Source organism: Carettochelys insculpta, chromosome 8, assembly GCF_033958435.1.
Source record: "Carettochelys insculpta isolate YL-2023 chromosome 8, ASM3395843v1, whole genome shotgun sequence".
Lineage (NCBI taxonomy): Eukaryota > Metazoa > Chordata > Testudines > Carettochelyidae > Carettochelys > Carettochelys insculpta.
The window spans coordinates 31,363,140-31,385,852 of record NC_134144.1 but is presented as its reverse complement, the minus strand read 5'-3'; the positions used below and the strand labels follow the sequence as shown (position 1 = coordinate 31,385,852).

General features: G+C 45.7%; 3 protein-coding genes across 5 annotated transcripts in view; 1 reads left to right on the top strand and 2 right to left on the bottom strand.

Annotated features, from left to right (window-relative positions):
• The window catches only part of PDE11A (phosphodiesterase 11A), a 245,113-nt gene extending 235,744 nt beyond the window's left edge, over positions 1-9,369 (bottom strand). Inside the window, exon 1 of one of the 2 annotated variants that reach the window (XM_075000771.1) lies at positions 9,035-9,369. Coding sequence is in view for 1 of the 2 variants with exons in the window: in XM_075000768.1 (XP_074856869.1) it covers positions 7,289-8,059 (771 nt within the window). In the remaining variant the exon portion in view is untranslated. Of the gene's footprint in view, positions 1-7,288; positions 8,394-9,034 lie in introns of those variants that run through there. The other variant, XM_075000768.1, reaches the window with a different exon arrangement.
• The window catches only part of LOC142016665 (uncharacterized), a 19,423-nt gene continuing 5,323 nt past the window's right edge, over positions 8,614-22,713 (top strand). Inside the window, exon 1 of the mRNA XM_075000772.1 lies at positions 8,614-8,837. The gene's annotated coding sequence lies outside the window, so the exon portion shown is untranslated. The remainder of the gene's footprint in view (positions 8,838-22,713) is intronic.
• Positions 19,537-22,713, bottom strand: part of LOC142016666 (cytochrome c iso-1/iso-2) — a 21,423-nt gene continuing 18,246 nt past the window's right edge. For both annotated transcript variants that reach the window (XM_075000774.1, XM_075000775.1), the window contains exon 4: positions 19,537-21,296. In XM_075000774.1, the coding sequence (XP_074856875.1) occupies positions 21,148-21,296 (149 nt within the window). In that variant the 3' untranslated portion in view covers positions 19,537-21,147. The remainder of the gene's footprint in view (positions 21,297-22,713) is intronic.

The window sequence follows — 22,713 nt, the reverse complement described above, 5'->3', positions numbered from 1 at the left end:
GAATGAGGAAATGTTTTTTATTCCCTCACTAACATAACGCAAGAAGCTCGGCCAATTAAATTTATAGGCTGCAGAGTTAAAACAAACAAAACAAATTATTTCTTCGTAGTCAACCTGCAGAGCTCTTTGCCATGGTATGGTGGAAGAGCCCAAACTATAACAGAGTTCCAACAAGAACAAAATAACTTCGAGGAGGATTAGCCATGCACTCCTCCCACCAGGGCTCCATGCACTGCCCTCACCCACAGCCGCTCCTCCAGCAACAGCCACAATGAGCAGGGATGGTGTGTCCCTATCTTCTGTTTGTCAGAAGCTGGGAATAGGCAACAGGGAATGGATCATGATTGCTTCCTCTGTTCATTACTTCTGAGGCACCTGGCATTGTCCAGTGTTGGAAGACAGGATACTGGGCTAGAAAGACCACTGATCAGACCCAGTATGGCCATTCTGATAGTTTGATATAGAGCCAAAATATACCTGCTTCCTACTGTAACCAAGGCTCTCCTTAAAAATTTTGGTGCCCTGTGCCCCAAGTACTTGCATCCTCCAGCCCCCACAGGATGGAGGAGGAGGCGGCCACTCCATGGAGCACGGCTGTGAGGTCAGGAGCTCTGAGGGGTGGGAAGTCGAGCAGTGGGCAGGAACTAGGGGATTGAGTTTGACGGGGCTGGAAGGTGAAGCAGAGGGTTGGGGGACTGGGAGGTTGAGTCCAACAGGGCTGTGAGGCACAGCAGTGACAGGGGCTGGAGCCACCACAGCACAGGGCACTACTAAATATGGGCACCACTTTTGCCCCAAATTTAGTGGTGTCCTATGCAGCTGTGTCTGCCTAATTATGACACTGACTGTAACCCACTAGACCCCACTCCCCTTAGAGAGCTGAGATAGAGCCCAGGAGTCCTGACAATCTCCCTCTCTCTCTCTCCACAGAATTAGTTACAAAGTAAGACTATATATTAAAAATCTAAGACAAACCAGTAGCCCTTAAGTGACCTGCCACCAGATGTTAGAATGTGTTAAAACTGAGCTGAGTGGTTCTAATATTTCTTTCTTTGATATAAGAGTTAGATAAATAGATACAGTAAACCCTTGGTGGAGGGGTATCCATTAATGCCGAAAGTCCATTGAATCCAAGGGTTCACTGTATTCGCAATAGTGCCCTCCCCTCAGCCATGCCCCCCCACAGATAATTGCTAGCAACCCACCAGAGCTGCTGCCACAGCTGGATAACTCGCTGGAACCACTGCGGTCACCACCACTGGCACCGCCATGCACTCTTCCCAGCAGGTCTCCACGCGCTCCTCCCCCTCACAGCAGCTCCTCCAGGGCCCAGAACCACAACAGCTCCTCCAGCCACAGCTCCTGTGGTGGCAGCCCCTGTGCAGAGCCTCGGTGGCTCCTCTGGAGGTGGCTCCAGACACAGCGGGGGTCACAGAACCACAGCAGCTCCTCTGGCCACTACAGTAGCTCCTCTAGCCATGGCCATGGCAGCTCCACTGGGGCTCCGGCTGCATCAGCTCTGGGGAGTCGCCAATACTTACTATCTTGGGGTGCAGGGGCTGGCAGACAGTCCATCATTCCTGATGTCCACTAAATCGGGGTCCAGAGAGTCAAGGGTTAACTGCACACTGCTCTTGTCAGCTAATGGCTGAGTGATCTCTGCCATAAAAACCCTGGAGTTTTCCAGTGCCTTAGTAGCATCTGGAAAGAGGTGATGTGTTTGTTGGGGGGAGAGTAGATGGGGTCTGCCTCCACCTCCCAACATTGTTGTGTGGCTTGTACTGAACACGCTCAGTAACACTGCTGAAACTGCTGTCTTCAGTCTGCCCTCCATGCTCTCACTCTCTTCCCCCGCCTTACAACATACACAGATCGCAACCCTTTCCACCTCCAATCTGAAATGGCGCCTCTGCTTGTTTTTCACTTTAGAAATACAGGTGAAGATTTCCCTGCTGTTCCTGCTAGACTCTGCTGAGGGAACAGGAGTGGGATAAATTGAAATCTGAATTGTAGCTTTCCCTGTGGTCAGCTGAAGGGAGAAGGGAAGCTGTACTTGTGTAGTTAAAGTGGTACAACTCACCACGCCCCGCAGTGGACACAGTTGTATCTGAAATTCTGATCCTGTCACACAAAGTGGTGAGCACCATCAACTCTCAAGGAAACCAGCAAATTGCATGAGTTCAGTTCCCTGCAGGATTGGGTCCCTAATACTAACTGAACTTGAAGGCACTAGGTAACAAGAGCCCACACCTATTTCCTCTGAAACCAATAGAAAGACTTCCATTTTAATGGGAATTTGATCAGGCCCTGAGGAAGTAAAAGCAGTGGCTGAAACACTGATTGATAAACTTCATAAATAACATTAATTTCTTGTTAATTAAAGTCACTTACCACTAAACCAGTTGAATGATATTAGGGGAATATTGTTTTTTCTTTAAACTTAATTATATTCTGGAACACACTCTTTAAATGAAATTAAAGGCACATTCTACCTAATCTCATTCAATGTTCTCAACACCTGAGCCTTTGACTTCACTGTGGTCATTCTCTAATATAAAAAAGAACGCTATTATGTCATCCATTTTTCTTCTGTCAGTCTAACAAAGCTACCTGATGATGCTTTTTTCACTTCACAGCTGATCAAACACCTGCATCATCATTAACTAACTAATTGCATCACAGTTTTATTAAATTTTAAAATAGTGTATTGTGAGTACTAACAATGACATGAAAACATGAGCAATAATCTGAAAAGGAACATCTGTCACTTGTCTGGGTACATGTACCTGAGCCCCTTTAGGGGTCTTTATTTTTTGCCCACATTAAATAAAGTAGGATTCCTTTTGCTTTAATAATGTAATGGTTACAAACCTGACAAGTACCAGAAGATGAATTGCATTAACTCACAACCACGCTGGTTAATCAAAGAGAACATAGATCCTCAGTTCCATTCTCAGACAAAACCCTTGATGAAGCCATAGAGCCTCTGATGCTGAAGCTGATCAGAACTACACGGAAGTGACAACAGCGTAAACCTGATGTAAGAAAGGGAAAAACAGGGTCCAACACCCAAACCCTCTGCTTCCTTCCCCATTAAGTACGTATTTGTTGGTTTAAGCATATAGAAAAGTGTATTAGTTATAACTTTTTGGTCTAAGCACAATGAATAGAAGCTAGCCGTAAGAAAAAGAATGTACAATAAATAGTAACAGAGAGAAAGCCATGCTAGTCTATATACTATCAAAACAGAAAAGCAGTCCAGTAGCACTTTAAAGACTAAAAAAATAATTTATTAAGTGATGAACTTTCATGGCACAGACCCACTTCTTCAGATTATAGCCACACCAGAACAGACTCAATATTTAAGGGACAGAGAACCAAAAATAATAATCAAGGTTGACAAATCAGAAAAATATTATCAAGGTGAGCAAATCAGAGAGTAGAGGGGCAGAAGCAGGAGGGTGGGGAAAGTCAAGAATTAGATCCAGCCAAGTTTGCAAGGGGCTCTTTTGCACACTTGGCTTAATCTAATTCTTGACTCCCCCACCCCCTTCTGCCCCTCTACTCTCTGATTTGCTCACCTTGATAATATTTTTCTGAGTTGGCAACCTTGATTACTATTTTTGGTTCTCTGGGCCTTAAATACTGAGTCTGTTATGGTATGGCTATAATGTGAAGAAGTCGGTCTGTCCCACGAAAGTGCATCGTCTAATAAATTATTCTTTTAGTCTTTAAAGTGTTACTCGACTGCTTTTTTTTTTTTGGTATAATAAATAGTGATCGGTCAGTTAATAGAATGTGTCTTGATTATTTTTCTTCATCTTCTGCCATGAACAAGTAAGTCTATTAAAGTAATTGAGTTCTTTCAAGGGAAAGAGGCAAAAGAGAGATGGAAATGCTCAAATCTCTCATCCCCAGAAAACACAAAGCCACACTGTGGTCCCCTCACCTCCTGCAAAGAAAGCATCTGGACATGTCCAGAAAAGACAGATGACAGTGGAAGGCCAGACCCTGGCACGAGCAACTTCCAGCACCTTTAGATTCTGAGAGCATAGACACTTAGAATTACCGAGGGAATCTCCTGGCTAGCTACTCCTTGCTTCAACCTCTGCATGTTGCAACTATCTCACAGTGAGTTCACTGACTGGGAAAGAAGATAGGAAGATGGATAGGGGAAAGAAAGTGTTGTTTAGGGGAGGGCTGGATCAAAAATAGAGGGAATGGAGAACAAATAATATGAAGGAAAAGAAGAAAAACCTGAAATTATCAGATTTGTGCCAAAATTTGGCCCAAGTCACTATTTTGTCTGCTATATCCCTTTCTCTTAACCTTTGTTCTCTTTCTTTAGTTTATAAATTCTGGAAAGCAGAGACCTGTCTCAACTTTATACCTCTAAAGGGCATACCAGACTTTGTTGGGTGCCTGATAAATAAGAAATAGTATCCCTGAAAACACAACAATTTGCCATGACTGGACTGCATTCAAAAAACACCACTCTGTTCTAATTTCCAGTATTTTTCCTGGTTCAGGAACAAGTATCAAGTTTTGTTTGTGTATTTGTATCTTGTCTTGAGGACAAGATTTGCCAGTAGGCAAGTGTTTATCCTCAACCAGTTAAAATATTTAATCCCTGTTATGAAGAAATATGTTTCTCAATCTTATATATCTTTCCCAGACCTAAATACATGACATAGACCTTTTTTACATGTGACAGAAAGGAAAAGTAAACAAAAAGAAGAGAAGGAAACCTGAAGGAATGTGTGCTTCTTTGCTTTTCAAAGTGTGTGTGTGTGTGTGGTTGATCTAAACTAGTAATCTCAGTGTGTAATCCTGGCCCTACATGGGAGTTTTGCCATCTCCTTCAGAGAGGCCAGGATTTCACTCTCAGCATTCAAAGTGAGTAATCTGAAGTGGCAGAGAAAGGAGAGATTCAGAAACCTATGTATGTCCAAAGCAGGCACATGCAAAGGCCAGAATATATGCTTTTCAGAAATATTTTATCTTTAGAACCGTTTAGTAGAGCCAGGAAAGGAAGATAAACTCAGGTAGGCATTGAGAATAAGGAAGGATTTCAAAGTATTTTGCAAAGTAAAATCAAAACTTAAAACAACCCTGTGATGTGAAGTATAGAAATATAACAGTACTCATTTTACAACCACTCTTCCTGGTGGTCAACCATTCTGAATTTAGTTGGTCTATTCTACTTTTACTTGAGCAATCGCATATTTTGCGAGCAATGACTATGGTGGATTAATGTTCCCAAAATCACCTTCAGGAGCCCACAAACATTTCAGTACAGTAAAACAGTGTCATGAACCTGATGCAATCACACATTATGCTGTCGTAGTCATCCATTTAGAGCACGCATGGCAAACTCAAAGCCTACTGAGGGCCACACAAACAAAATCTGACAACTTTCAGGGACATTAAAGAAAATTAACTTCCAAGGAAATTCATAATTATTTATTAGTATAAAGTATGTTTTAGGCGTATTTTATAATATTTGTCAGGTCTTGTTTGAATATAATACAATAATTTTAATTCAGAATTTAACACGTAATATGAATGTTATTGTTTTATAATTTTATTAATAGTTCATAAAATTTGAGATAAAACACAGTGAGGGAAGAACAAGATAGAAAATACTGATGATAAAAGCAGACCAGGGAGAAAAGCCAAATCAGAAAAGCCAAAACATCTTGAAGAAAGAAGGGACAGATGGTTTTGCAGCGAACATACAAAGCCAGGAGTCATGACGCCTGCGTTCTAGGGCTAGCTCTGCACTCTCTGTGCTGACAGTTTCATCATCTCTATAACTGAATATAACCTACAATACAAGAAAGTCATGAGTTACCAACATAAATGAATGAATGGGCTTTGAGATTTGTGGCTGGAAGAAACAGCAGCAAGGGTTCATTTAAGGAAGCGGTATCTGAGGGGACTGGAGCTGTACAGACTCAGAGAATGAAGACTATGGCAGAGAGAAACTGCCCACCTTCAGCTGGCTGGTGGAATGCCCGGACACCATATCGCTAAAGGTGTAGTTAAGTTGGAACATTTCCATTGTACAGGATTTGCTTTGTCAATCATTGTGACCAAGTTTGAATGATGCTTTGGCTGATTTTATGTATTTCCCTCTCACGTTTGTCCAGGGTGGGTACAACACAGTGAAACCCCCTCCCCTGCCCCAAGAGCAGCCTCTCTCCTCAAACGGAGGTTAGAGATTCCCCTTTCCCCCACCCCCTTTCAGTTGCCATAGAAGACATCACAACCCAACATTTTTTTTACACATAGCGGAAGTGGGGAGAGAGGAAAGGGGCACTGGGTGGGACTGGGTGGCCCCCAGTAGGGGAAGGGGTGATGGGGAGAGAGACCAGGTCAGACTCTCACAGCTTCTGCAGCTATTGTCCAAAGTCCAGAAAGGAGATTTCCTTTCAGTTCCACCCCAGGAGAAACACTGCACTCCCCTCCCCTTCTTCAACCGCCTCCCCTCCAGTTTACACTGAACCCCACCCCCTGCCAAATTCTCAGCACTTCAGATCTTTGGGGCGCCACCCCCCTGGCCCCTGGAGGCCTGCACTGTCCCCATTCCATGTGTTACTCCCTGGACCCCTTGAGGCTTACACTGTCCCCCAAAGCACTACCTGCAGGCCCCATGAGGCTTGCACTGCACCCCTTCTGTACCCCCTCCCCATATTACTATGCCTCATGCTCCTCAGTTGCTTGCTCCACCCCCTGCGGCTCCCTACCTGCCACTGCCCTAGGCAGGTGCCCGTCTCTGCCTTGGCCCACATGGGTTTCACTGGACCCCGCCCCAACACCACTAATAATTACTATTTGAATCCAAGGTGTCAGTTCCAAGATGGATAGGCTAAGGTCAAGTGTGGTTAAGTGGCTTGCACTCACTAAACCCTGTCAGAGCCACCACCTGGAAATTCTGACCTCTCACTACCGATCATTTTGATTAAGAGCTCAGTGTGCCCGATGGGCGATGAGATTTCTAACAAGTGTTGAATATTATCCCATTAAATTTTTGCAACCACTCCACACACCTCCTTCCAGGACACACACAGCCTCTTTGTAGGGCAGCAGTAACAAGGCAGCATGGCTGTCCTGCCCTGCAACCCCTTTATAAAGTCACAGTGCTCTCTGGAAGCTTCACCAAGGTCCCCACAAACTGTGGGGCAGGTGGCGGACAGGGAGCTGGGCCTTGAGTCACCGGTAGCAGCCTGCACGCAAGTTCTTGGGCTCAGAAAATGGTAAGCCCTAAGGCCAGCCCAGGGCCTACCTGGTAAGCGTCTGGGATGTTGACGGTCTCCCCATGCTCCGCCACGTAGCCGATGATGCCCTTGCCCCAAGGCACCTGCACCTCGTTGGAGCTCTCGGTGCTGCAGCAGGGCAGGAGGGGGGTGCCTGCGTGCACGTCAAAGAACTTGGACACGAGGCTCTTCTTGCCCGCCGCAGCGCCCTCCACCAGGAAGAGCGAGCTCCGGTCCGCCTCCACCATGAGGCAGACGAAGATGAGGATCTTGTAGCTAAGACTAGTCAGATCCAGGTCGTTGGAGATGTCCTTGACCAGCTCCAGGAAGAACTGGCGCTCGTTGTGCTCCCTGAGGTAGCACTTGTAGTCCAGGGCGGTGGGCGGGTACTGGGGCAGGCTGACCCGCGACTCCAGCAGGGCGCTGAGGATGTGAGCCGTGGTCGGGGGCAAGGAGCTGGCTTTCCTCAGCAGGGCCCTGCGCCGCACGCTGCTGAGAGGCTCCTGGGCCCGGGCGTGCACGTGCTCGTCGTAGGTCAGGTTGACGTGGATGGCCTTGGACCTGGCGAAGCTCTGCCTCAGCTCCTTCTGGGAAGCCCTTCGCTGCAGCCCGCCCGCCGCGTTGGCCTCCGCGGGGCTGCCGCCGGCGGGTCCCAGGCTGGGGCCGCCGGGGCTGGCGCTGGGAGGCGCTGCGGCGATCGAGTTCCTCCTCTGCAGCCACTTCTCCACCAGCTCCGGGTGCCGGTCCAGGAAACTTTCCACCGCCGCGAAGTCCACGCTGGCAGCGGGGGAAGCCGACATGGTCCCCGGGCTGCAGCGCGCTCAGCTCGGGACCGCTCCGCAACTGCCCCCAACTACTCCCGGTCCCGACGCGCCATGACAGCAGAGGGGGCGGGGAGCTCAGGGCCCCGGGATCCTACCCCCCGGCCTCGGGCGGCACGCTCCTGCAAGCCACTTTCCGTCCAGGGTGGTCCGTCTCCGCCTTTTATCGCCCTCCGCTCCTCCTCCACCTGGCCCCGCTCTGTCTTGTCCGCCCCAACCAGCTCCCTCGGCGCTCGGGTCTGGGCCGGGTCCTCCGAGTTGCTCAGGGACGGGCGCTGCCCGGCTGCCCCCGGCCGGGGATGCACTCAGCGGAAAGGGCTTTTGCAAACCCTTTCGCGAACTGCTGCTGCTGCTGCTGCAAGCGGCTGCTCCTGCGTAGCCCAGCCAGCAGACCACGGGGGGAGGGTGGGAAGAGCGCGTGAGTCGGGGGGCGGGGGAGAGAAGGAGGAAGAGCAAACGGCATTAGCAGGGACAGAGGTAGCAGCATCCTGCAGGCAGCGGCGTGGCTACTCGCCCGAGCGACTGAAATTTGATTAGGTAGCGCGCCTGCCCCTCTCGTCCCCCCTAGTGAATCACCACCGTGACTGCTTTGGGGAGCTGCAAGCACTGAGTACCGGGGAGAGATAAGTGAAAGAGCGTCCGGCGCATTCGGTCCTTTCATTCAAAAATGCAGCCTGAGTGCGGAGGAGGCGTTTGTGGGCGAGCCTGATTAGTGGGTGCAAAAGCGCGTGGGGAGATGGGTAAGAGAAAACACGAGGTACGTATCGCTTGTCTATTCAATGGATAAGATTATGTTTACAGGCGCTTAGAATTAGTGAGCGTGTATTACACCCGCGAAAAAGCCCTCCTGTAGCTTACTTGATTGTGCCTGCAAATGATACTCGCACGCTGTTATAAATGAAACAAGCCGTCCACGCCTCGAGTGCCTGGTGCAGTTAATGGTGTTTTCCTTACCGACTCTCTGCAAACGCAGCCGGCGACTGGGGAAGCGGGGGACGTGGGTACGTCTGTCGCGAGCGCTTTGCTGTGCTCATTTCTTCCCCGGGACAGACCCGAGGAGACGCACGTGGTCGCCTTTCCATGGGAATGTGCGGCTTCGCCGACGCGGCGCAGCTCCCGCGAGCCGCTAGGGAAACATGCGACTCGCGTGCCTCCTTCTGCGGCATGTTCCGCTGCGAGGCAGAAAGCCGAGGCAGACAGACAGGGGTTAGTCCTTCGGACACGTGGGGAAGCACAGTTACTGGCGAAATCGATAAGGGATTGAGAACAGTCGTGGATCCGACACGTGAACCCAGCTTCCCATGCGCTAACCAACCGGGGTTGGCGATTTCAAAAAGTCATGAATGAGAGGGGTTTTTCACGAAAAAGCACACGGCCCCATCAAATGAGAGGGACTTCAAATGCTGCCAGAAAGCGCATCCCCACCGAGCGCCCCCCTCCACAATGAGGACTTGAATTGTGGGGGTCAGATACGCGCCAGTTAGGGAGCCACGTGCACGTGAGTGTGTGTGTGTGCAGGGGAGCAGGAGAGGTTTCTGTGCCAGGAGCGCTGATTTATCTTCCGCCCCCTGCTACTGCAGGGCTCGCGGCGATGAAAACCGGGCTCTCCGGCTCCGCAACTGCGGTAACTGTCAGAGGAGGTAAAACAGTCACCTGGCCAGAGAGAGCACTGGAACAAAGGAATTAGCGTCTCTGCCTCGGGGCTGGTATCTGCCCTCGGTTGTATTGCATTGTGTTGCAGTGCGTGAAATCAGTGTGCCAGCGCACTGTGCGGTTCGTGCGTCTGGCGCTCAGGGAAGTTTTATTAGCCTGCCAGGGCTCTGTGAGAGCCACGCGTCCCATTGAGAAAGCACGCAGGGTGAGCTCCAGGAACTTGTCAATCGACAGCGAAGGCGGTGCTCTTTTGTGCGCAGGCGCGAAGCAGGGCCTGGGGCTTTTCCCGCGTGACGCTGAGCCGGCTGAGTCTCTCTGCAGGAGGGCGCCCCGGTTGGGCAGTTGTGGCAGTGACCAAGCTCAGACCATCTCTCGAAGCTGCTGCCCTGCTGAAGGTGGGGAGGGGCGAAATTGGAAGGGAGCGCTGGGCAGGAATTGTGCCAAGGCCACCCTGTTTCCAGGGGACAGTAAAAGGGAGGGGTGGGGGCAAGGGCAGATCACAGACTCTGGAGACAGGCGCAAGGGGGAGATGGGCTGCTGGATAATGACAGGGGAGGGAAGACTCTGGGAGCAGGATAAGAGAAGCTGGAAGGAAATGGAGTCGTCTGGAGTGAGTGCCAAAGTAGGGTGTGTGGGCGGCTGATGGGCTTGTGTTCCTCCCCTGTGGTCCATGTCAGCATCCCTCCCCAGGGCTGTGGTGTTAAGGGCACACTGGGGACGGACTGTGTCTTACTGAATTCTGGGCAAACCCAATCTTATTGAATTAGATGTAGTACCTTTTGGGGGCCATAGTATGAGAAATGTGGTTATCTGTGTACATCGCAGCTACGGTTGTAGTACAGGCCTCTGTTGGAAGTTGCTGTCGGAAGAGATTTCCCAATAAAACTTCTGTCAACAGAGTGTGGCCACACACACAAGCCAATCAGAAGAGCGCTCCACCCTGTTGACAGAGCAGCCGGCCTTCTTGGCTGCTCTCTTGACAAAACAGGCACCTGGAAACACAGCAGACAGGGCTCCCTGTTCTGGATGTCCTGTCTGTTGAGAGAAGCTCTCCCCTCCCTGAGCTACCACACAGCTTTTTTGTTAACAGAGTATGTCAACAACAGCCTTATGCCTCATGGCTAAGAGGCAGAACACTGCTGGTGAAAGTGCTGAGTTTTGTCGATAAACTGTCAACAAAACACATTTAGTATGTGGACATTCCACCAGTTTTGTTGACAAAACCTGGGTTTTTTGGCAAAACTCACTAGTGTAACATACCTTTAGGAGGAGGGGGTTGCTAAAATAATTCCTCTGGCTATGAGCCCTTTGAAGCCACTTTTGGGAGGAGGTGCACACAGTACTTCAGACTGAAATCTCTAGAGACAAATAAATGATTTTTAAATAAATAGCTTGGTTTTAAATAGACTTACGGTTTTCTTCCTGTTCTAGCAAACTGACTGGACCACCAAGGGTAAATACAGGCTGAATGTCTGGAGCCCAGATCCATGAAGCCTGAATATCTTTTGAGGATCTGTGCTCTGGTGTATTTGGTTCAGTATAATAATATTTTACTTAAACGCATATGCACCATTGCAATAAGTTCATAATCTTCATGATGGTTTTGATGCTCCAGAGATTTTCTTATCCGTTTTCATAAGAATAACATGCCTTTTTATAGCTTTATAGCATTTCACAAATTTGTCTTCTCTTTCGATTGCCTGAATTGGACTCATATTAATTGACCCAGCAGGTTTCATGCTACTGTTTTGTAGAATAGCAGTTTGGTTTCATAATTTTCATTTTTATTGCTGCAGTTCTAATTTCTCCTATAAGCTACAAGTTTTTCTTTCTTGAGTTTCTTCGATCCTCCAGTGAGGTACTACTTTTCCATCTTTTTTTTTATGTCATTACTTATATGTAGAACTTACTTTCTCAAATATTCAGTGAAGATTTTGCTCTATCTTATATGAAATCTGTCTGAAAAGCACACTTCTACTATATTTTTTCCTAAGAATTATCTGCAAGAATGGAAAAATCCTGTCATGCACCAAAAATTCTAATTTGATACATGACAGTTTGGTTTTCATTTCGACTCTTTGGTCTGCTGTAATAAAAAGATTTTTTAACATCAAACACATTAATTTACCTTACTGTTTCTAGCATACTGTAAATGTCTAATATTTAATAAATGTCATTTAAGTTAAGTTATTCATTTACTTGTCATTGTAGTGTTGAGCATGGAACTTAACAAGTAAAGTATATAAGTACCCTAAATATTCTGCTCATTTGCTTTATTTACATCATCAAGTAAGATAAAGAATAGAAAAGGGTCTGTTACTTACACTTTCTCCAGTGATTTTCCAGTCTCTGATTGATCTTACTGGATGCATGACATGACAGATGAAGTGCAAGCCATATGTTACTCATGTGCTTTCTGTATTGACTTCATATTGCTTCTTTAGTTAGGTTGTTGACTGAAACTGTATTAATCACCATCAGGTAATCTCTTTCAGCTGGGAAGATGTCATTGTGAAAAATGGGCCACTTAAGACCTCTCTGAGCTTGAACCTTTAAATTTTGAAACCCACTCTGGGTAGAAATCTGAGAATTAATTTTAAGTATTTGAGAAGTAAAGGTGCTTTGAAGTAGTGTGGGCAGTTCGAAGTTTGACACTTAGAAGTTGCCATGGGGGAGAATTTGCCTAATGAAGTGCTGCATATACATACATACATTAGTGATCTCCTATGACCCTTATTACCAGGCCTCCGTTGAAGAAGGGGGCAAGTGTAGACATAGCCTTGTATAATAAGCAGATGGGGGAAAAGTGTAAAGAAAGGGAGCATCCCAATTTACAGAGAAGGCATCTACTAGGCTATGCCTATACGTACGGAAAAACTTTGAAATGGCCATGTTAATGGCCAAATTGAAGAATATTAATGAGGTACTGAAATTAATATTCAGCACTCCATTAGCATGCTGCCAGCTGCAGCACTTCAAAAGTGCTGTGTTTTGCTCGCCCGCAGCTCATATACACAGGGATCCTTTTCCAAAGGACCCTGTAAACATTGAAATCCCCTTATTCCTATCAGCTGAAGGAGGGAAGAAGGGTTCTTTCTAAGATGGGGTTTACTTTTGAAAGAGTTGCATCTACACTTCTTTTTTTCTTTTGAAAGAAGAATATGCAAATAAAGCACCAGATATGTAAATTTGCATCTCATTTGCATTTTCAATTTCCCTCATTTATATGCCTCTTTTGAAAGAGGAATGCAAGTGTAGACACAGCCCCAGAGTTCATAACCAACCCTCAAGTAATTCTCCCAGCTCAGATGGATTGAGCAGTGTCCTTTGCCTCTCAGGCTCACCATTCCAGTATCATAAAGGTCCCATTCATATATCCAAACTTTCTCTGTACTCCCCTTCAAATGCCCCACTTACAACTCTGTCCAGTCCGTGCAGGCCCTAACATCACTCTGATGCATTCCCTCATTGAGCCTAAAGTAATACCACCTTTGTGTTGATCCAGCACCCTGCTTGTTCCTAGTCTAGCTGTCTTTAGCTTCACTTCTGGACCTAGCCACAGCATCTACTGAAGTGAATTCTCACAAAGTAATTATCAATTATAAAGCCCAGCTTTAGATCTACCTTTGAACAGTGGGAAGAGAAAGGACTAGTCAAACCAACCATAGATGGCAGTAGATATAATACACACATGCCAGTAGTGGCTGTACTAGCCCCCACCTTTTGAAAGGGGAATGCTAATGAGCCACTTTGGCAGATGCTAATCAGGCATTTCCACAAATATGCAGTGCTTCATTAGCAGAATAGCAGCCACACTCATTTCAAAAGTGCTGCTTTTGAAATGCATGCTGCTTGTGTAGACAGCGGTCTTTTGAAAGAATCCCCCTCCCGGATTTCAAAAGCCCCTTCTTCCCAAAACCAAATGGGAAGAAGGGGCTTATCAAAGTCTGAGCCTGCAGTACTAGTCAGTTACCTGGCTTCTCGAAGTAACACAAAATTTGATCTGCCTAGGAATGCAACTGCTGTGTAAGCTGGGAGTCTCTTTTATGTCTTTTTGGAGTTGGTGTGACCAGAACTCCATCCTGTATTCAAGGTTTGGACCTATGGATTTTTATACAGTGGAGTTATATTAGCCATCTTGTTATCTATCCCTTTCTTAATGGTTTCTAACATTCTAATTACTACTAGTTTTTTTGATTGCCGCAGCACATTAAGCAGATGATTTCAAAGTATCTATGATGACAAAGTGTCTTTCTTGGTAACAGCTAATTTACATGCAAAATGATGGGGAGAACGGTGTCTATAGTTGTGATTACTTTTCAATTGTCTGTATTGAATATCATCTGCTATTGTCATGTTGTTGGATTGCATATGTATTCTAAGTTTGTTTTTGCAGCTTCCATAGAACAATAGTGGGACATTTAGCTTGGATTGCAGCTGGATGTGAAATCCTCTCCTTTCCTTCAGTTTCAGAGCCCATGTCCAGGCTGACCTTGAAGGGCTCTACTGCTAATTTTGCCCCACAGTGCAAGCCCTTGATGTGGGCTTTGAGACTTCATGCTTTTCCTGCTGGTAAAAATACTCCATGAAAAGCACAATTTTTATATGCAGCAACATGGAAGACAGAATGTATCTGCAGGTCTCTTTATGTTTTCTTTAAAATGTAAATCAAATTAACATGAAAGTATTAATTTGAGTTTATTCTGGAAAATTCATATGTGACCTACTTAATTCAAATGACACTTTATCTACATTTAAGAACATAGTTGTGGTTTTTCCATTTGGTATCAGGGTGTAATGGGGTGCTAAACAAGAGCTGCTGACTCAGCTCTCTGTCAGGCTCCTAGGCAAGGGGACCTTGGGGTCTGGGGTTAGGGCATGGGGGATGGGGAGATGTAGCCCTGGGGAATGATAACACCCCACCCCCCAACACAGGCCCACTGCCAGAGGGGTGGCCTCACAGACAGGGAGTGCCCAGAGAGTTTGGGGGGGCAAGGAGGCTGTGAGGGGGCAGGTGAGCCCACTGGGGCCAGGGGCAACCCTTCACACATGAGTCTGCCTGCTGTCCACCAGGTGCAGGTCATGAGGGCAATCAACACCAGCCGTGCTCGGGAGGGTTGTCCATATCGGGGACCTGGATGCAGCCATCACCAGATTTACTGCCCTCAGCTTCCCCACTGCTTTGACACTGTGGATGGCACTCACGTCACCACCCATGCTCCGGACTATAGTGCAGCACACTATTTCAACCTCAAGGGCTCCCACTTGGTCATGCTGCAGGCCCTGGGGGACCATAGGGGACACTTCATGGACATTTATGTGGACTGGTCAGGCCGGGCCCCCAATGCAAGGGTCTTCTGCAACTCCAGCCTCTGCTGGAGGATGAAGGTGGGGACCTACCTCCTCCAGTGGGAGCCTGCAGTTGGGAATGTCACCATTCTCCTGTGCGAGGTGGGGGATGCAGCCTAGCCTCTGCAGCCCTGGCTCATGCAGCCATACGCCTGGACCACTCCCAGGACCTGTTCAATAGCTGCCTCAGCCAGGCACACTACCCCATGGAGGGTGCCTGCAGCAGTTCAGGCACAGTTCAGGTGTCTCCTCACATGCCTGTAGTTCAGAGTGCACAATGTCCCTTAGGTTGTGGGGGCATGCTGTGCCCTCCACAGCTGCGTGGAGGGCAGGAAGGAGACCTTCCTCCTGGGATGGATGGCCAAGGCTGGCCCCTGGTATGACTGTGACCCCTAACTACCAAGCCCACCATAATAGGCTACAGATCCGGGAGGCCCTCTGGGAGAGCTTCACCCTTGGGCCACTGTGACCCTCCCCAGGGCACCCCCTGCAGGGTCCTCTGGCCCCCAACTGCACCCTATCCCCATCATGACCCCTCCCACCTATCTACCCTGCACCACTCCCCCGATGACAAGGGACACAGGGGTGGTGAAAAAATAAACAATTTAAACAGAGAAACTTTCTGACAAATGAAAACTGTGCCAATAGCTATCGGTGAATGGGAGGTAACTATATACAGTGGGGGAGGGGCATGGGATGGGGTGGAAGGCCTTGAGCCAAGGTGGCTGTGGGATCCCCTGCTGCTCTGGGTTTGGGGTCCCTGTTGGGGCTGGGATGGGACTGGGATCACAGGGACGTATGGCAGTGGGAGGTGTGCAGCAGGCTTGGCTCAGTGGGGGTAGTAATGTGAGGGCAGGCGCATTGGTGCCCACTGTGGCCATGGGCCACCTGGCAAAGTCCAGCATGATTGGCTGGGGAGAGCTCATGCAGGAGCAGGGTGGCAGGAATGGGGGCAGCAGGGGCAGTGTCAGTGGAGGGAGGCTGGGCTGCCTGCTCCCTCAGGATCCTGGTGATGGACCTGAGGTTAGCCATGAGTTCAGCTCAGGCCTCTCCCACCCGCCGCCACGCCAGGTCTGCTTCCTCCACCTGCAGCTGCTCCTGGTCTTCTCAGGACATGGCTGTCTGGCTGGACCTGGAGGTGAGGTGGGGGTTCACCCCGCCCTTGGACCATGCAGCTGTAAGGATGGACGGGGGAAGAGAGATGTTACATCACTCCCATACCCCAACCACGAGAGCTGTGCCTCCCACGCCCTACGAGCAGCAGCCCAGGGGGATCCCAGGCAATGAAGGGTTCCCGAATGGGTGGGGCATGTACCAAGCACAGTTCCCACCCGCCAACCTCCTCCCTGCTTGTGTGGCTCGTGGAGCTATCTGTGGAAGCAGGTGATGAGTATCACCTTTGGGCATGGCCAGGACCTGCGGCCTTCTGGGGTGTGTCTGGGCTGGGGCCAGCAGCTGTATGGCTGGCCCACTTTCAGCCATGGCAGCGCCGGGCGCCCCTGCCCATGTTCCAGGGTGTGCAACTGAAGAGTCCCTCAAAGAGTTCCAGGGACACCCTGCTTGATGTCATCCAGCTTGAGGACCGTGAGGGCTCAGCTATCATCTGGATCCCCTCTCTGGACTCGGAGTATATCTCCATATTTTATCTCTAGCTCCAGTGGGGTGGTCGAGCTGGATGGGCCCGTCTAGCTCCTGTTCAGTCACTGCAGGGAGCTCCTTCACCATGGTGTAGAGGGAGGTATGGGAGTGGGGAGCTGTCCTTGCCCTCGGGAAGCTTTACAGCTCTTGGTAGAAGGGGCAGATGGAGGGTTCTGCCTCTGAGTGGGTGGCCACATTCCTGGTCTGAGCATACTGCTGCTGCAGCTCCTTGACCATAGAGCATGCCTGCTACAAGGTCCGGGCAGGGTGTATCTGGGCTGCCAGGCTACTGGTCAAACAGGGGCCAAACAGCACTCCTTTTCCCTCATCTCCCACAGGACAGTTTCATCCCACCAGAGGCCCAGCAGGTCCCAGAGCCTGGGCTCAGTCCATGATGGGGCCCTCCATTTGGTCACCTGGGTGGGCTCCTGGGACCCCTTGCCCAGGTCCCCGGGGGACTCTTGGGGGTTGGAGGGTGACGGGCTGTCAGACATTGTGCAAATGTCCGTTGCAGGGGTGGCTTTGAAGGCATGGTGCTGCTTGGCTCTGCTCCTTGCTCCCTCCACCCTCTTAGCCTTCTACCAAAGGGCTCCAGGGCTCCCTGCACCTTTAAGGCAGTTGGACGCAGGGAGCATAGAGCTCTGATAGTGCTGGCCAGGGAGTATCCGCGCTTCAGCTGTTTGGTGCCATCAAGGACTTCAGAAAAGGGCCCTAGGAGCAGAAGAGGGCTGCCAGAAAGTTCCACATTCTTTCAATTTAATATCAAAAGAACACATTTTGTATGTAGACAGTGTTTTTTGAAAAAAGAAAAAATAGGACCATGCCTGATTGGTGTTTGTATAACTGAATCTTAAAAACCTCCACTGACAAGGATGTCACTGCTTTCTTTCCTATTCAGGTGCTTAACTATCCTAACAGTTAGAAAGATTTGCCTAATATCTAACCTAAATCTCTCTTGCTGTAGATTAAGCACATTTATTCTTATCCAACCTTCTGCAGATATGGAGAACAACATATTTCACATATTAAAGTCTGTTGTTGTGCCTCCCTCATCTCCTTTTCTCAAGACTAAACATGCCCAGTTTTTACCTTTTCCTTATAAGTCAGGTTTCCTAAACCTTTTTGTCAGTTTTGTTGCTCTATTTTGAACTGGTTTTAGTTTGGTCACATCTTTTCTAAAACATGATGTACTCACCTGTGATGGCAGGGAAATGGACTTATCTTCTGCTGGTCTTATGGGTAAAACCTTGCAAACACATATCGAATATGTTGGAGACTGTTCCATGGGTTCATGAATGTTATCTGAATGTTTGTGATACTATTGTATCTCCTTTGGGCTAAGGGAATATAACTCGAGATGGAATGGATATTGGATCTCCTTTGGGAAATTTTAAAAAATGGTCCAATGTTTAAAGAAATATTTATATACTTGGCTTTAAGTTAAGATTGATATACGAAATAACTTGTGTGTACACATAGGCTATCAGTTTAATTTTTAAAAGTTCTGTTAGGCATATCCATATTTCTTTGATAAGAATATTAAATAGTGTAGGCCCAAGTAGTCCCTGCAAGACCCCATCACAAACACCCATTTGATGATGATTCATTATTTAAAATTACATTGAGACATATCAGTTGGCCAAAATTTTAATCCTTTTACTGTGTGCCATGTTCATTTTGTATCATTATTGCAGCTTCAAAGTACTGCGCAAACATTAATCTGACAAAACTTCTGTTGAAGTAAAAATAAATATTAATTCCTGTTACAGATGAAAATGTTGTGGCAGAGACGGTGAGACTTCTATGAACCTTCTACCTCTCTAGAGTTCTCGGCGGGCCTATTTGTATTTCTATTTGGGTCAAAAGTAGAATTCTCCCTGTACTTATCAGAAGTAGGATCCCATGCTAACACTGCCAGCTTCTGGAGGGCAAGTGACACAGTGCTATTACAAGCACATTTTAAAGTGTCATTTAGAACAGTTACAGACCCTTAATCGTCATTCCAAACTCGAGGTGAATGTATGACTTTAATAGTGGAGTCTAACACAATTAATACGTGTTCTTATCTTTCTTGAAAGAGGAAAGATTGTAGCTAAAGCACATGTATGAAAGTGAAAACTGGGTAATAGTTCCAGCTGTGTGCAGTCTCACTTTATGCTCTTGAATTATGTCAGTTAATTGTTCTGGGCCTCAGTTACTCCTTTAAAATGTTTTTACTTTTAAATATTTCCATGTCTCAAAGAAGCATTGGAGGACTTGGTTGCTAAGTGCTAGAGCAATGTAGGAATTATAAACAATGCCTATATACGTGACTGATGCTATTGGTGCTTTCTTCATGCAGCTAAGGCTGATCTCAACCAAGCTGAAATATATTTTAGTTTGTTTACTTGTCCATGGCAGATGTTCTTAACCTGTGAGCCACAACCTAGGTGCTGAAGGGACAGAGTCACAAACAGGTTTTGTGTGGGCGCCTGCAATCATCCTTTCTCTTCCCTTTAATTTAAAATAAAAAATCTAACTTTTGCGATTGTGAAGCTAACCTTGGAATAGTTAACTAGTCTTAAATGGCTACAAACAACCTATCACACAGATTTGTAGATGTGAATTTTTAACTTGTCATTATAATGCCAGAGGATTAAAATAATGCTGCCTTTACCATATTGGTGGTCATAATGGGGAGGCTATGGAAAATGTTGAGGAGGCTGACCAAAACAGCTTTAATCTAGCATCAATCACTGTAGTACTTAATAAAATGTATTTATATACAATTGTTACTGTGATATTTAATATTGTAAAGATGAAATAAAATCGAGTTTAGATGTTAAATATATCTTTATAATTTTTTACTAACATCTTTAATGTTATTTGGACATATTCTGCACAAATCATCAATGACCAAACACATGGAAGTGCTGCTTTTAACAGTAATGTAAGCTCACATCTCAGTATTTGTGCAATCTCCCTTGGAGAACTCTAGGAAGATTTAGTACTGCCAGCAGTATACCTAAGAACTCTAATAAAAGATATAAAATACATTTTGCTTTTGCTATTTAAAGATGAAGGCTTTACTGGTTATTTTCTGTCCCCACTTCAACCTCATTTTCAAGCTCTGCCATTTGAAAGATGCAAGAGTAAGAGCCCTAGAGATGGAAATTCTTTTCTTCTGTAGAATTAGGTATGGTACAGCATAAATGAGCCCTTCACAGCCTGAGTCCAAAATGCCTTAATGAAGTGAGAAAGGCAGTTCAGTTTCCATGCATATTTAATCTTTGAACTCTCTAAGACTATGCCTAGATTGCCAAGACTTGTCAGCAAAAGACACACAAACTGCGCAACACGTTTGCGTATCTCCTGCCAACAGTTCTGTCGGGAGAGGCTTTCCTGACATTTGGCCCATCCACATGGAGCCAAATGTCAGGAAAACCCCCTCTGCTGACACATCCCTTCTTCCTTGTGGATGACCAGGATGTTGGCAGAAGGCTCCTGGAGTGGCAGAGTTCTTTCAGGAGACCTCTGGGTCCCCAACAGCAGCCTGCAATCTAGACATAGTCTTAAGTAAGGTATCAGCTCTCCTCCCAGACTCAGACTAAATCATTACATTTTATAGGTACCAACACAGTTCTGAGTATGAACTCAACATGAAAACATTCCTGCTTCCTGCTATTATTGTCATCAGTTGAACTATTCCAGACTTTTTATGTTTCTTTATAGTAAGGGGCTGGACACCTTAATATACTGCATTTTACTTACGTGTTGAACATGCAGAGTGGAAAAAAACTGTAACTTTAAAGAAGAGATTGTTGATTGGTATACAGTTATGTCCTAATGCAAAGAGTGAGCTAAAATTTTGAAATTATCTACAGACCAAATTATAGTTGTTCTAATAATTCCAGCTTTACTAACATCTTGATACACCTTTTTCTCCATAAACCAGTTCCATTGTTTGTCATTTCTGCTCTTTTAAATTGGGGCTGAAGCCTTCAAAATGCTGAGCCATTGATTTTGTTCAGAGTTTTGTCCAAGTAAAATTCAAGGCTCCCTTGCTACATGTGAGTAACTATACTGAATTGAACAGTCACATCACTTGCAATGTAATGCTGTATGTGTGTATAATTCCACATATATATAGTGGTATCTGCAAAATTGGACCCTTCAATTGAAAGCTCCTTGGAAAAGGAACAATATTTTTCTTTTGAAATGTCTGTACAGTGCCACTTTTACTATCACAGAATAGTTTATACTACTCACCCTTATTTTATTTTAGTAGTGAGCTTAGCACAAATTTGAAAAAAACAATATTTTCAGATGCTAAGGCCAGCACCTAATAATAAACAAATACTAACAGGCTACCTGAAACATGAATGCTGATACAAGAGATATTCTAATTTTCAAACACTTTCTGACAACACAATAGTTGTAAGAACACTTCATGAAGAGGTTGCTTTTTTCAAGTATGCAATAACATCTGCTCTCTCATTCTTCTTTTTAATACCAGCAAAAATCATTTTAGTTCCAGGAATGTATTTCTTAGGATTCTCCAAATATTCCATCAGTGTATTTTCATTCCAAACAACACCTGGAAAGTTTAATAAAATGTAAGCAATCTTTAATTTTCTAATGTCCTACCATTTTACATATAGCTTCATATATCAGCAGAGCTTTACAAATCTGTGAATATCCACTTTATATTCATGGGTACCTTCATTCACAGATGTGAATGCAGATAGCTGTAGCTGATTTTTGCAGATGCAGGTACAAATTTTGTATCTAGAATCCTGCAAATTTGTGGATACCTGTTTAATATCAGCATCCACATCTGGATGTGGATACAAATTTTGTATCCATGGAGGGCCTTATATATCAGTAGATCCAAAGTCTCAAAATATAAGATATGCAGCTCTGAAAATAAACTGAGCAGTTTGCATTCTAAATTCCAAAAGAGGGGAAAAGATTGAGATTGAATCATACATTAGATCAGTTTTTATTAGTACTTGAACACATTTCCTATTAAACACACAACTGGAACTATGTTTAATTTTGACACATTTTCATGATCTAGATCTTTTGATCATATTGGGAAAAATGTTTAAAGCCAACTCAGCTAAACCAAATACTTTTGAGTAACATTTGCTACTTTTAATTTATACAAATATCTTCATAATTCAAGCGCCAGTAGAAACCATGATTTCCAGTAATGGATTCAGATTTGATTTTTTTAAAGCAGTGTAATCTTTAGTTAGGGTTGGTCAAGCTCCCTTTTGAATCCTGAGATATTTTTTCCTATTTATTGGCAAAATTGCTCACAGAAATTGATTATACAAAAATGGTTTTCAGTTTTGCCATCTCTTTAAAGCACTGCTCTTCGTCAAGTCAGCAGCACCTCCACCCTCTTCTGATATTACATTAACAGGTAGCGTTAGATATTATCCATGGCTATGGCTACATAGCAAAGTTATTCTGAAATAACAGAAGTTATTTCAAGATAACTTTGCTGTCATCTACACTACGCACACACTATTTCGAAACAGCATGTACATTATGTCAAAATCTGTAAACCTTATTGCGGGAGAAATAATGCCTATTTCAAAATAGTTGCTGTTAAGAGGCGCGCTAGCACTTACTTCAAAATAGCTGACAAATCAATTTCGTAACAATTTTGCCAATAAATGGAGAAAAAAAAATCTCAGGATTCAAAAGAGAGCTTGCTCAACCCAAACTAAATATTACACTGCTTTTAAAAAAAAACAAATCTGAATACATTACTGGAAATCATGGTTTCTACTGGCACTTGAATTATGAAGATAATTGTATACACTGAAAATAGCAAATGTTATTCAAAAGTATTCTGTTCAGCTGGACTGGCTTTAAACATTTTTTCCCAATATGATCAGTATATCTAGATTATTCCCTGTCTTAACAGCACCATGCTAATTCAAAATAAGCACCATGTGTTTAGACAGTCATGAAATCCTATGTGTTTAGAAATCATGTAT